Below are 12,589 nucleotides of genomic sequence, written 5' to 3' on the forward strand. Positions count from 1 at the left end.
AGCCAAGCAATATTCCTTGAAATATAACATCTTGTTCTGCTGATAAATTTGAAAAATGGTGAACTAGAACCCCATAAAATGGCGATTCTGCAATGCATCACGGGATTGTGTCATGACCTGTATTACCCCAAAACTGTTTCAAACATTAATTCAGAATGCACAGTGTTGAGGTTAAGATAACTCATTCCACATACAGTTTCGAGTCCAAAAAAGTGTCTCGAATCAAAATCAAAATCAATTTATTTGCCATAAAATACATTACAATTATATACAATTATATTATATTTAGATTGAATAGTTTTCAATAACAAATTCATTTACAGCCAATTTCTGAAACTATCTCAAATAGTTTTCAAATTCACTTAAAATCAATTTGTTCCCTACAGCGAGGAGTTGAGAGGTATCAAGAGGAAGAACAACGCAAAGGACGTGGACTGGAGCAAGGTTGCCAACTCCATCTCCTTGGAGACTACCACTAAGCCGGCGCCCATCAAGATATCTGTCAGCGAGCTGGTCTCCAAGATCAAGACCAAAACACCCCAGCCGGCCAGTGAGAGGAGTACTACTGTCGCTACAAATGGTCAGTATGGCTTAGACAAATTGAAGTGAACTCCAATATTTAGCAAATAAGATATCTTCCTTAAAAGATGGGTGATAGTTTTATACACATTCTTGTTGAGTTTAGTACAGTAGCTCACATCTTCCTCTTTGGATGATAGATAAAATTGAATTATTATAAACACTGTGATTATAATAGACTGTAATTATATACACTGTTATTATGAACTGTAGTTATATACACTGCAATTGTAGACTTTAATTATGTACGCTGTAATTATGGACTGTAATAATTATGATTATTTTCTACACATTCTAGTTTATTTTTTATCAAACTTATTATGTAAGCTATGTTTTTTCTAGGAAGCTTTCTCACCATTATTCTGAATATCTTATGTTGTTTTAATCATAAATTGAAGGGTACGGAAACAGTTTCATTCCAGTAAAATGTAAAATTCACTCCCCTATTAAGTCCAATGCCCACATAAGCGTTTTTCTTGTGTGTGAATGATTGAGAAGATCAAATGTCCATGCCTACCAGCGGGATTCGAACTCACAACCAGGTAGTGCTAGCGGTGCAACGCCTTAGTTGTCCACTCGACCAACTCAATTGTAGTATAATGAAGTATAAACTTAGTATAGACATGTGGTATAAAATCTAGTAAAAGGCTAGTCGAATATTGAGACGCGACGTGAATCTGTAAAGGTGCGTACAGATTTACGCGCCGCGAACATGAGCATTCACTAATCAGCTGATGCCAAGCTTTTTATATCTGTATCTTACCGTTTCTGTAAAAATACAGATATAGTCATGTCTGAGTCATTTTCTCTCATGTTCGCGGCGCGTAAATCTGTACGCACCCTTAGACGAGTTATAATAATGTTCACAAGAGAAAATTATAATATGAAATAATATGATCATATGACATTAACTCATTTAGCAGACATAAGCCACGTCATGTCAACGTCGCGTCTCAATTAGCGACAAGCCCAATACTATTTTGAAACATCCACCAATCAGTTGAATTCCCACATCATGAGAATGTGGAAAGCGTATTGATTAGTAATCTACTCACGTAGTTTTTTATCACCCAAACTGTGAAAACGGTTTTTCTAATACAACTGAAAGTAAAACCGGTTCAAAATCTCAGACAAGATCACTTCTATAGCGTTCAAAGTTTATAACGTTTCTAGCGTTCAATAGATGTAACGATATCCGGCCAGGTTGGTCTAAGACGTTGCACCCTTTAGCCTGCCAACACTGCGTGGTCGTGGATTTGAATGGCATGTACTTTTTATCAATCACCCACGCTCTCATTGCATTCGCACTGACGTACAAGCGAGAAGTTTATGTGGATACCATCGACAATAAAATAAATACTCAGTGCTGATTGCACAAAAGCCGGTTAAATTTTTATTGTGTTTAATTCCACGAGAACCAATCGGAGAAGCCGTCTTATAAAAAATTCCTTCTCTGATTGGTTCTCGTGGAATTAATCACGTTTGGAATTTAACCGGATTTTGTGCACCCGGGACTCAGAGTGACAGTGAAATGTAGCCTATTATTATGTATCAAATGTATCGAGGATTATTAGCATTATGAAGTATCAAGTTTAATGTAAGGAAATGCATCAAGTATCAGAAAATTGAACTTTCTCCATGATATTGTGATATATTTTTCAACACCTTTATAATATCCCATTTTTCAACTTAATTCTTATGTTACTAATTTCTTCTCACCTCGCATCCGTCAGATAAGAACACAAAGTAATTTTAGTTATCTGTTCCCTTATTAATTCCTTCTCAATATCATTATTCCTATGCCAGTAAAACGCAAGGATAGTATAGCCTGAATATATATAGCCAATATATATATATATAAACCATATATATAAACCCAAGGATATATATAGCCTGTATATATACCGTATCAATTACCGGTGATAGTATAATATAGCCTGCTGTATCTGCTCTATACACTATTCTTGAGTAAAACGTACTAAATTTGATTTCGCAGGACGCCCCGCCCAAGTATTCTGCTACATGACGTCATGGTCTCAGAAGCGTCCCGGCGCCGGCAAGTTCACGCCCGAGAACGTGGATCCTCTGCTCTGTACTCACGTCATCTATGCATTCGGCACACTCAAGGACCATCGGCTTGCTGAGGGAGATGACAAGGAGGGAGATAACTACAAGAAGGTGGTCGCACTCAGGGAGAAGAACCCTAACCTACAGGTGAGTCAACTGAAAACTAGTCATGATTATCAGATAATTCCTGGTTTTTGAAATATTAGAATATAGGGGTAATTTTAAATCCTCAAGGAACATTAGTTGACCAATGAAGATGACAAAGAGGGAGACATAAGGAGATAGTTGCGTTCAGAGAGAAGAACCCTAACCTGCAAGTAAGTAGACTACTGCCTGATTCACAAAAGATATCCTTGTAAAAAATATTAAGTTTACCGGGAACTAGTCAACAAAAATTATTAGGCTTCTCGTAAATCGACCCCTAAACAATCTAGGAACATACTGAATCAATAGTTGAGAGAACAAAATTGGTTACATCTGTTACATTTTGAACAAAAATCATGTGACATTTTTGATTGTGTTGACTGAACAACTCATTTTCAACAGCAAGTTTTGTCCTGACAGATTTACTATACAGATGGAAATTACTGAGATATTGCAATTATTCAATTGCTAATGAATTAATAATTATTATTAAACGAGAATCCAAATTAAATGCTGTAATTCACCCCGAAGACTTCTGCTACTGCAAATATTGACAACAGGGTAAAAAGCTAGATGGAAATTCGATGAGCGCTACTATTCAAAAATTATTTGTCAGCCCCGGGCTGACAATCGAATTTCCATGTAGCTGTTTACCCTGTTGTCAATATTTGCAGAAGCAGAAGTCTCCGGGGTGAATCACAGCATTCAATTTGGATTTTCGTTCAATAATAATAAAGATCTACTATACCTTAGACATTATAATTATCATTTAGAATATCATTCATCATTTTTATCATCCAGATTCATAATTTACAATAATGGTTTTATTAATAGAATTTCATTTTCATGTTTTCATGTCTAAATTCGATACGAATTTACGACGGAATTTTATACGATACGAATTTTCGATTGTTTCAGATTCTGTTGGCCATAGGAGGCTGGGCTTTCGGATCGACTCCGTTTAAAGAGCTGACTAACAACGTGTTCAGGATGAACCAGTTCGTCTACGAAGCCATAGAATTCCTGCGTGAATACAAGTTCAACGGATTGGATATTGACTGGGAATACCCAAGGTGAGATACCTTTCCACTACCTTCAGTGAGATTTATTTCAAACTGTTTTTCTTATAAATGAAACATTTCTTTAATGAAATTAAATTCATTAATTCATTAAATTCATAAAAAAGCATTTCTTATAAATGAAAAGGTTAACAATTATCATTGAACCAATCTTAAGTGAATCAATTTCACAGTTCAAGTGAATCTCATTTTTCTCTCACTGGGAAAAAATGTAAATTAAAAAAAAAAAGTTTTACAGATCATTAGCATTCGATTGAATTTTTCACAAATAATTTATATTATTTGGTAATTACGATACCTGAAATTGAGCTGCCTCATTTGATACAATACAATTCACATTATAAATTCATATTTCTCTACATCGAATCTAATGGCACATTAAATTCCGACATCTTTGTCAGACTTCCGCGTAAAATTTAGTAAATTTGTCCTACTCCTACATCTGTATTAATATTTTTGTTTACCAAGTTTCTTCTTCCTCTTCTTTGTGTCTCCATATTCCCGTCTTCTTCCTTTTTTCTTTCAACTCCAAACCGATTCGGATGCAGGCCACCAATTAAATAACTACTTCATTGAATTTTAATCAACTTTCTCAATGAATTTCTCCATGTTTTTTCAGAGGAGCTGATGACCGAGCCAGCTATGTGAACCTTCTGAAGGAACTGAGGTTAGCTTTCGAAGGAGAAGCCAAGAGCTCCGGCCAACCAAGACTGCTTTTGACAGCGGCTGTACCTGCTAGTTTTGAAGCCATTGCTGCTGGGTGAGTTTCAGTACAGTCTGTTTCAAAAGTACACACAAAAATATGATATTCAGCGATATTTATAAAATGACAAAAATATTCAGCAATATTTTTAAGTTGTCACAATAATAATTAGAATTTGAGCATAAAAATGAAGCAGGAAACAGAACTCAACCTCAAAAATAGATACAGATCAATTCAATAATCTAAATTTACCAGCAAGCTACGTCTCTACTTGCCCACTTTTTGTAATGTTGTAAAGTGGAAATAAAAGACATTTATCTATCTATCTCTCCACCCTTTCAATAAGCCGCTTATAATAGCCTCAGATCTGAAGAATAAAATCAATGTAATTCGGGTTGCCTATCCTACTCCTGCATCGGGTTTAATATTTTTGAATCTTCATGGGCCTCATGGGATCATAAAATCATGTAGAAGTTAATGCAACTGTAGAAATTAACAAGTCATTAGATCCAGGTTGTAAACATGAGCAATCTCATCGAAAATATTATTGGAAAGGATTTGTGGAATCTTGGAAGAAACTTCTATTGAAGAAGAAATAGGGAGACATTGATTAAATGGACAACTCTCTTGAATGAATGTGTAGTCTGAAGATTTATATACTGTTATATTGATTGATTTATCCATTTAAAAAGATAATATCACAAAAATTATTATTCCAAACCAGTTATCTGATCTTTCTTGATTAATAATCTAAATCAGAAACCTTTCCATACCAGTCATTCCATACATTTTACAGTTATTTGTTACTTTATTTAGGTTTAAAGTGAAATCCAACACTCAAAAAGAGAAGTCGAAGGGCAAACAATCAATACCTCGGAAGTCAAAACCACACGCATCAAAGTTAGCAAAATATTTTTAATAAATTTGGCAGAGAATTATGCTACAGAGCACTTTGTTGAGTTGGATGCACTGCAAAATAATATCATCTGCATTTCATGTTGGTTGGAAATTTTATGTATTCTATGTATTACTGGAAATTTGCACAAGCGTCCATCAAAATTTGATCAAGGATCAAATCTGATCAGCCGTTATGCAACCGGACTTTGGATATGATCTCCTTTAACATCTGCAGACGGCAGATGTGTCACGTGACTTGAGAATGTTGCTTCAATGCAATAAGTCTGCTATCTGCACTGGTATCAAGCACATGAATTTGTATCGCAGCATGAGAGATCTGATTGATGATTTGCTTGAATGAGAAAATTTTCAATTTTATTGTAAAATATGGGAATGAATATAGAAAAGACTCAAGTTATAATGCTTTACTTTTCTCCAATTCATAGTAAGATAGATTGACATTTTGAAAAAATGAGACACAAATGTTAAGGAGGACTCCTCCTCATTTCCTCATTGTGACCCCAGCACCTAACCTCAAATTACGAACCTCCTGTTTCTTATGTAGCCTACTAAAAACACCAGTCTAGCTGAGGATGGGACAGGTGTAGCCCCGAAACCATGGTCCTTTTGTAAAAAAGAATTAAAGTGGTATTGACAACATCTGTGTCTCATTTTTTCATTATGGAGATATACCACATTATCTCTTCAAAAACAATCAAGATGGACATGTATAAGGATTATTCATAGTAGAGTAATTGAAAGACACCCAACTCTAGAAAATCTTCCATGTCATTGATAATTTTTAAAAACTACTGTTTCTTGAATGTTTAAAATATGATTCTCCAGTAGACTATCAGTCAAAACGTCCGAAATCATACAACTAGTCATGGATTTTCAAGATAGAAGTAGATTATAATTAGACTCATTTTGAAAACCTGGTCAAAATAAGCTGAAATACTCCTAATTTAAATTCGGGTTAACTCACTATTATGAAAATATATTGCAATAAACAATAAATATTCATAAGGTGGTCTTAAAACTAGACACGATTTTAAAGTTAAATTTTAATTATATTTTTGATAAATTTTAATTCCCAAGGCTATTTTAAAGACCGGAACAGGCAATCATGCCTATACCGTGGAAGTCAGAAGAAGAAGGAGAAAATAAATATTCATATTTGTAGTATTATCTCAAACATTTTGCAGCATAAGAGCTTATAGGAGCCTACTGACTGATCTAACTTTGTCAATAGCCGACTAACTGATGTGACTGTTCCACCTTTAATTAATAGACATGACTATCATAAGTACTTTAATAACTTCTCAATGTCACTCGCCTTTGCTTGACTGGCCTTTATTCGCCTCGTCTCGACAAAAATCGGAACGAAGGCAAGCGGAGGCAAATAAAGGCGAGTTCTGGCACATCACAATCTTGCGCTCGTCTTCATTTAAACATACTTGGCGAGAGTGTGGATGCGGCATTATGTCAATTTAGATAGAGGAGAAGAAAACAAAATATATTTGTGGAGGATTTCACACTTCTAGTTGTTAATAGTGTGAAAGTAAAAAAAGGTGTTGTTAGTAGTGTGAATCCCTCATTCACATTATTGGTGACAAAAGTAGGGTGTCCATTTAAAGAGAATAATTTAAAGTGGATATTATTTTCCAACTTTTACTTTTTCAAGTGAATTACATTGTTAGTATCGCATTACTTCAATTTCAGATACGATGTACCTGAGATTGCCAAATATTTGGATTTCATCAACGTTATGACCTACGACTTCCATGGGCAGTGGGAGAGGCAGGTTGGACACAACAGTCCACTGTACCCACTAGAAAGTGCTACAGCCTACCAGAAGAAACTCACTGTGGTAAGTTATGAGTTCCAACTTATGTTACAGAGTTTTAAGATCTTGAATCTTGAACTTCATTGAAGATTCAAAGACGTTTACGACTGTTAGTATACTATTTATATGATATTGTTATTTTCATGATTCTCCACTATAATTCCTATTCTCTATCGCCAGTCTATTGTGTATATCCGAAAATAAGTCTGTGTGGTCCAGGAAGAAAACCTTTGATCCTAACTAGAATCGAACACGGTATATCTACAGGCTTCATCTAGAGCTCTAGAGAGACTTGCACCTGGTTGCACAAAAGTATGTTAACTTTTAATCTCGATTTAATGCCACGATAAAAACTTTCACTCTCAAAAAAATCTTCTCTGATTGGTTCTCGTGAAATATAATCTTGATTAAAATTGAACAGGCTTCTGTGCAACAGGAACTTGCAATTTTAAAAGGGAATAATGACTTTTGAATTAGCGATTGATCTATTTATATTTGTCGATTAGTCGATATCGATTTAGAGTTTTATGTGCCATTTTTTTATAAACGCTTGAATTCAAAACCAACAGAAATTTGAATTGAGATTGAAATATTGACTTTAATTAGTAGATTAATTTTCTCTTCAGTCTATCATGTCAATTGTTCTCATTGTAACCTAATTCATTATAATGATTTCAAACAATAATTCACCAATTACAGAGCATTCAGAGCAATGATAAATATAATTGTAAAAATATCATGGTCAAAAGAAATATCCAATAATTTACAAAATAATAATTGAATTTGATGAATTTTCAGGACTTCAGCGCAAGAGAGTGGGTGAAGCAGGGGGCACCAAAGGAGAAATTGATGATCGGTATGCCAACTTACGGAAGGTCCTTCACACTGGTTGATGAGGATAAGTTCGATATTGGAGCCCCTGCCTCTGGAGGTGGAACCCCCGGCAAATACACAGGAGAGGCTGGATTCATGTCATACTATGAGGTAAAGTACTTTTAAAATTAATAATAATTATATCTAATCATCACAAAGTATTTTTATTTCAGTACATAAGTTATCAGGTAACATATACTTTAAGGGCCGATGTCCGAGCTCGGGATTTAGCAAAGTTCTACACTTCAAAGAGCTGGAGTAAGTAAATTGGCTTTCCGAATCGGGGCGTAGTCGTAGTCATAGTCAAAATCACGTTTACATTAAATTTTGAAAAACTATAAAATTGAACTCAAAATAAAATGAAGAGAGAATAGTGTGAAGTTTCAGCTATTTTAATTCATTTAGGAATGTTTCATTTCGTCAAGGAAGAACGTTTCCAATTATAGAAATGAGAAAATAAATATTTATTTTGCTGCAACTGTTTACTGCGACTATGCCCCGTTTTGGAAGGCAATTTTCTGACTCCAGCTGTTTAAAGTCTAGAACTTGGCTAAATCCCGAGCTCGGAAGCCGGCTCTAAGTGATTGATTTGCAACCATTATATTTTTTAGGCCCGGTTGCATAAAAGCCTGTTAAATTTCAATCATGATTAAATGCCCAGGAACTAATCAGAGCAAAAACACTGTTCTTGAAAAACAGTCTTGTATGATTGGTTCTCGTGGCATTTGAACATGATTAAAATTCAACAGGCTTTTGTGCAGCCGATACTGAATTTCCATATAATTACAGACAACCACGAGGCTTGTATCAGGCTTTATCACCAACCACTTCAAATTTAACCCTTTTTATCACTAGGCTTGTATTTGTGATAATATTATGTTAACAAGAATGAGGCTTGTATCAGACTTTATCACCAACCACCAGACTTTATCACCAGGTTTGTATCTGTGATTATAAATTATGTTAACAAATATAAGGCTTGTATCAAACTTTATCACCAACCACGAGACTCTATCACCAGGCTTATATATGTGATAATATGATATGTTTACGAAAATCCGAAGAATGGAATCACATGATGATGTATAAACAATCACTCCATGTGTGTTCTTAGCCACGATTTATGATGAATTCCCATGAGTGTTTTACTTTTTTTTAATCCGAAGAATAGAATCACATGATCCTGTATCCACAATCACTTCTTGTGAGTTCTTAGCCACGATTTATGATGAATTTTCATGAGTGTTTCACTACTTTTCACAGGTTTGCGAGTTCCTTCATGGAGAAAACACGACTCTTGTTTGGGATAACGAGCAACAGGTGCCATTCGCCTACAGGAAAGACCAATGGGTTGGATTTGATGATGAACGATCCCTCAAAACAAAGGTATACTAAAACTGAAGGCACATTATTACTGAAATATTTTTGTGTTATTAATGAAAACAATATTTATCTGATAGACAAACTACTTGAGGCCGTTTGCACAGTGAAATCTTCAACTTAATTTAATCATCTGCTGGTTAAAAATATTCTTCTTCTTTTTCTTTTTCTTTTTCTTTTTCTTTTTCTTTTTCTTTTTCTTCTTCCTTTTCTTTTTCTTCTTCCTTTTCTTTTTCTTCTTATTCTTCTTCTTCTTCTTCTTCTTCTTCTTCTTTTTCTTCTTCTTCTTCTTCTTCTTCTTCTTCTTCTTCTTCTTACAAACAAGCCTGTTCCGACCCCCATCAAGCTAACTAGTAGTTCTGTGAACAGTAGACCTCACGCAGTATTCTCATCCACAAGTATCTGATTGAAACTATACACCTTATGGAAATACAGCAATAGACTGGCTTCTCCACACATCTGTGTAATCACTTGTCAGCTGATTTATGATGAATAATAATTCTATAGTCTGATTTTTACTCTAATATTGGCGTATGAAGGAGGCTCCTTTTTCCTTTTATATTATCCTTGAAATGCAAAATTTCCAAAAACCTTGTATATACGTCGACGCGCAATTAAAAAAGGAACATACCTGTCAAATTTCATGAAAATTTATTACCGCGTTTCGCCGTAAATGCGCAACATATGAACATTTAAACATTCAAGCATTTAAACATTAAGAGAAATGCCAAACCATCGACTTGAATCTTAGACCTCACTTCACTCGGTCAATTATTCAAATTAATCTACTATATTGCAAAACAATTTATTCTAGTTCTATTTATCAACTAGGCCCACTCATCTGCTACATTTCAATTCTTGTTTCTCTAGATGACGTGGTTGAAGGAAGAAGGTTTCGGAGGCATAATGGTGTGGTCCGTAGATATGGATGACTTCCGTGGATCATGCGGCACCGGAAAGTTCCCTCTGATGAACGCCATGCGACAGGAACTCGAAGGATACACGGTCAAACTCGAGTATGACGGTCCGTTCGAGAGCTCACACCCATCGAGCAGTGCTTACACGACAAAAGATCGTGAGTATAATCAGATATTAGAGAATCAGAATCAAATTATAATCAGAGATGAAGTATTATTCTCTCTATGGAGAAAGTAGGAAATCATGGAAATCAATATGTGAGAAATCAAACTATACTATACAGTAGGAAATCTATAGAATGAAACATTGTGAGTTTAATCTCAGGAAATACAATAGGGAACTATAGTGAATATACAATAGAAAATTTATAGAATGGAAGATCGTAAGTATAATCTTTGGAAATACTTCAGGAAAATATACTGTACAATAGGTGATAATTATATAAAACGATTGATTGTGAGTATAATATTAGGAAATACTACATAGAAAACTATACAATTGGAGAAGGAAGGATCGTGGGTAGCCTTAATTCTCAGGAAATCTTAAAAACAATTCCTCGGATTATCTTCGATGATTTTTCCAATGATATGCCAAATCCAACTCCAACGGGACGATGTGTACAAATATTTTATAGGACCAACTATGATACTCATTCTTCACCACAGATAATCCAACTTCAAAGGAATGTGGTGAACACAAAATTTGATAGATCGAACTCAATTGTTGTGTTGAAAGTACTACGTACAACAATGAATTATTCAAACAATAAACAATAGAAAACAACAAATTTCACATCACAACAGAGCACACTGTTCACACAGAGAGAAGAGATTATACAATATTATCTTCAACTCACAGAGAGAAGAGATATAACTGATCTCTTACTTGAATAATCAGAGATATGACATTTCATCTCTCGTCCAACTAAACCTGGTTGAAAGCAATTTAACACGCAACACAATCGAAAATGAGCTCTAGGATTGGGAATTCAAAATTGTGAGGCAATACAGGCTGAAATAGCCCAGCTCTTTGTAATGAATCTTCACTCATAAAGTAGATCCATGAAAAAAATAGCGTTAGTAGATATCCCATGGTATAGGGCGTTTATGTCGCAACTTTTACTGTTAACTCAGGCCAATTACTGTTGAGTATTGTAGATTTTTACTGTTGAACGGCACAATATGAGAGACTACGCGTGTCACACTACTTCAGGGGATAGAACTATGTGGACTATGGGCTTGAGATAACAGTAAAAGTTGCGACAAAAACGCCCTATACCATGGGATATCTACTTATGCTATTGTTTCTCTATGGTAGAACTCCATCAATAAAGAAATCTGCCCTAGCAAAATATTCTAAAATCTCCTTTCCATCAATTCGGGGGAATAGAAAAACAATTTTGAATTTCATCCTGTTGATTATTTTTCAATCATAGATCTGATTCAGTAATTATGTAAATAAATAAATTAATTGAATGCATTATATAATAAGTCTCGCTCCGCAGCCAATGCAATGAATAATATAATTATTATTTTGTTTTCTTAAGACTGTGCAAAGGCTAAAAATAAACTTTCTTCTGGTGATATTTTTCAAAGTTTTTTCGATTTTTATATCATGAAGCTATCAAAATGAAAAAGTTTTCTCAGAATTTTTTTTCCGATCATTACTTTTTGAGAAATGAGCGCCCAAAGTATAAATTTTTGGGACAGAACATTTCAAATTCGGTAGAAGATAAATCCATGAGATCTAGAGGATGGATTCTTCATGGTATTGTTTGTCTAGTAATACAAAAATTTTCTGAAAATATCAATTTTAGAGAAAGTTATTCAATTTAATAAAAATAACTTTTAGTTGAGTTATTTTTGGTAAATTGAATAACTTTCTCAAAAACTTATATTTTTGAAAAAAAAATTGTTTCACCAGATCAACAATACCATGAAGAATTATTTATCCTTCAAATCTCATGGATTTACCTTTTACCGAATTTGAAATGTTCTGTCCCAGAAAGTTAAACTTTAGGCGCTCGTATCTCAAAAGTAATGATCGAAAAAAATTTTTCCTGAGAAAACTTTTTCATTTTGATAGCTTGATGATATACACAAA

General features: G+C 34.4%; 1 protein-coding gene across 2 annotated transcripts in view; it reads left to right on the plus strand.

The window, feature by feature from the left end:
- LOC111055728 (chitotriosidase-1) overlaps positions 1 to 12,589 on the plus strand; it is a 176,708-nt gene that overhangs the window by 162,720 nt on the left and 1,399 nt on the right. For both annotated transcript variants that reach the window (XM_039434647.1, XM_022343000.2), the window contains 8 exons: positions 387 to 580; positions 2,576 to 2,793; positions 3,709 to 3,863; positions 4,489 to 4,629; positions 7,192 to 7,339; positions 8,114 to 8,299; positions 9,452 to 9,574; positions 10,439 to 10,643. In XM_039434647.1, coding sequence (XP_039290581.1) covers positions 387 to 580; positions 2,576 to 2,793; positions 3,709 to 3,863; positions 4,489 to 4,629; positions 7,192 to 7,339; positions 8,114 to 8,299; positions 9,452 to 9,574; positions 10,439 to 10,643 — 1,370 coding nt within the window. The remainder of the gene's footprint in view (positions 1 to 386; positions 581 to 2,575; positions 2,794 to 3,708; positions 3,864 to 4,488; positions 4,630 to 7,191; positions 7,340 to 8,113; positions 8,300 to 9,451; positions 9,575 to 10,438; positions 10,644 to 12,589) is intronic.

This window comes from Nilaparvata lugens, chromosome 8, assembly GCF_014356525.2.
Source record: "Nilaparvata lugens isolate BPH chromosome 8, ASM1435652v1, whole genome shotgun sequence".
NCBI classification, from domain to species: Eukaryota; Metazoa; Arthropoda; class Insecta; order Hemiptera; family Delphacidae; genus Nilaparvata; species Nilaparvata lugens.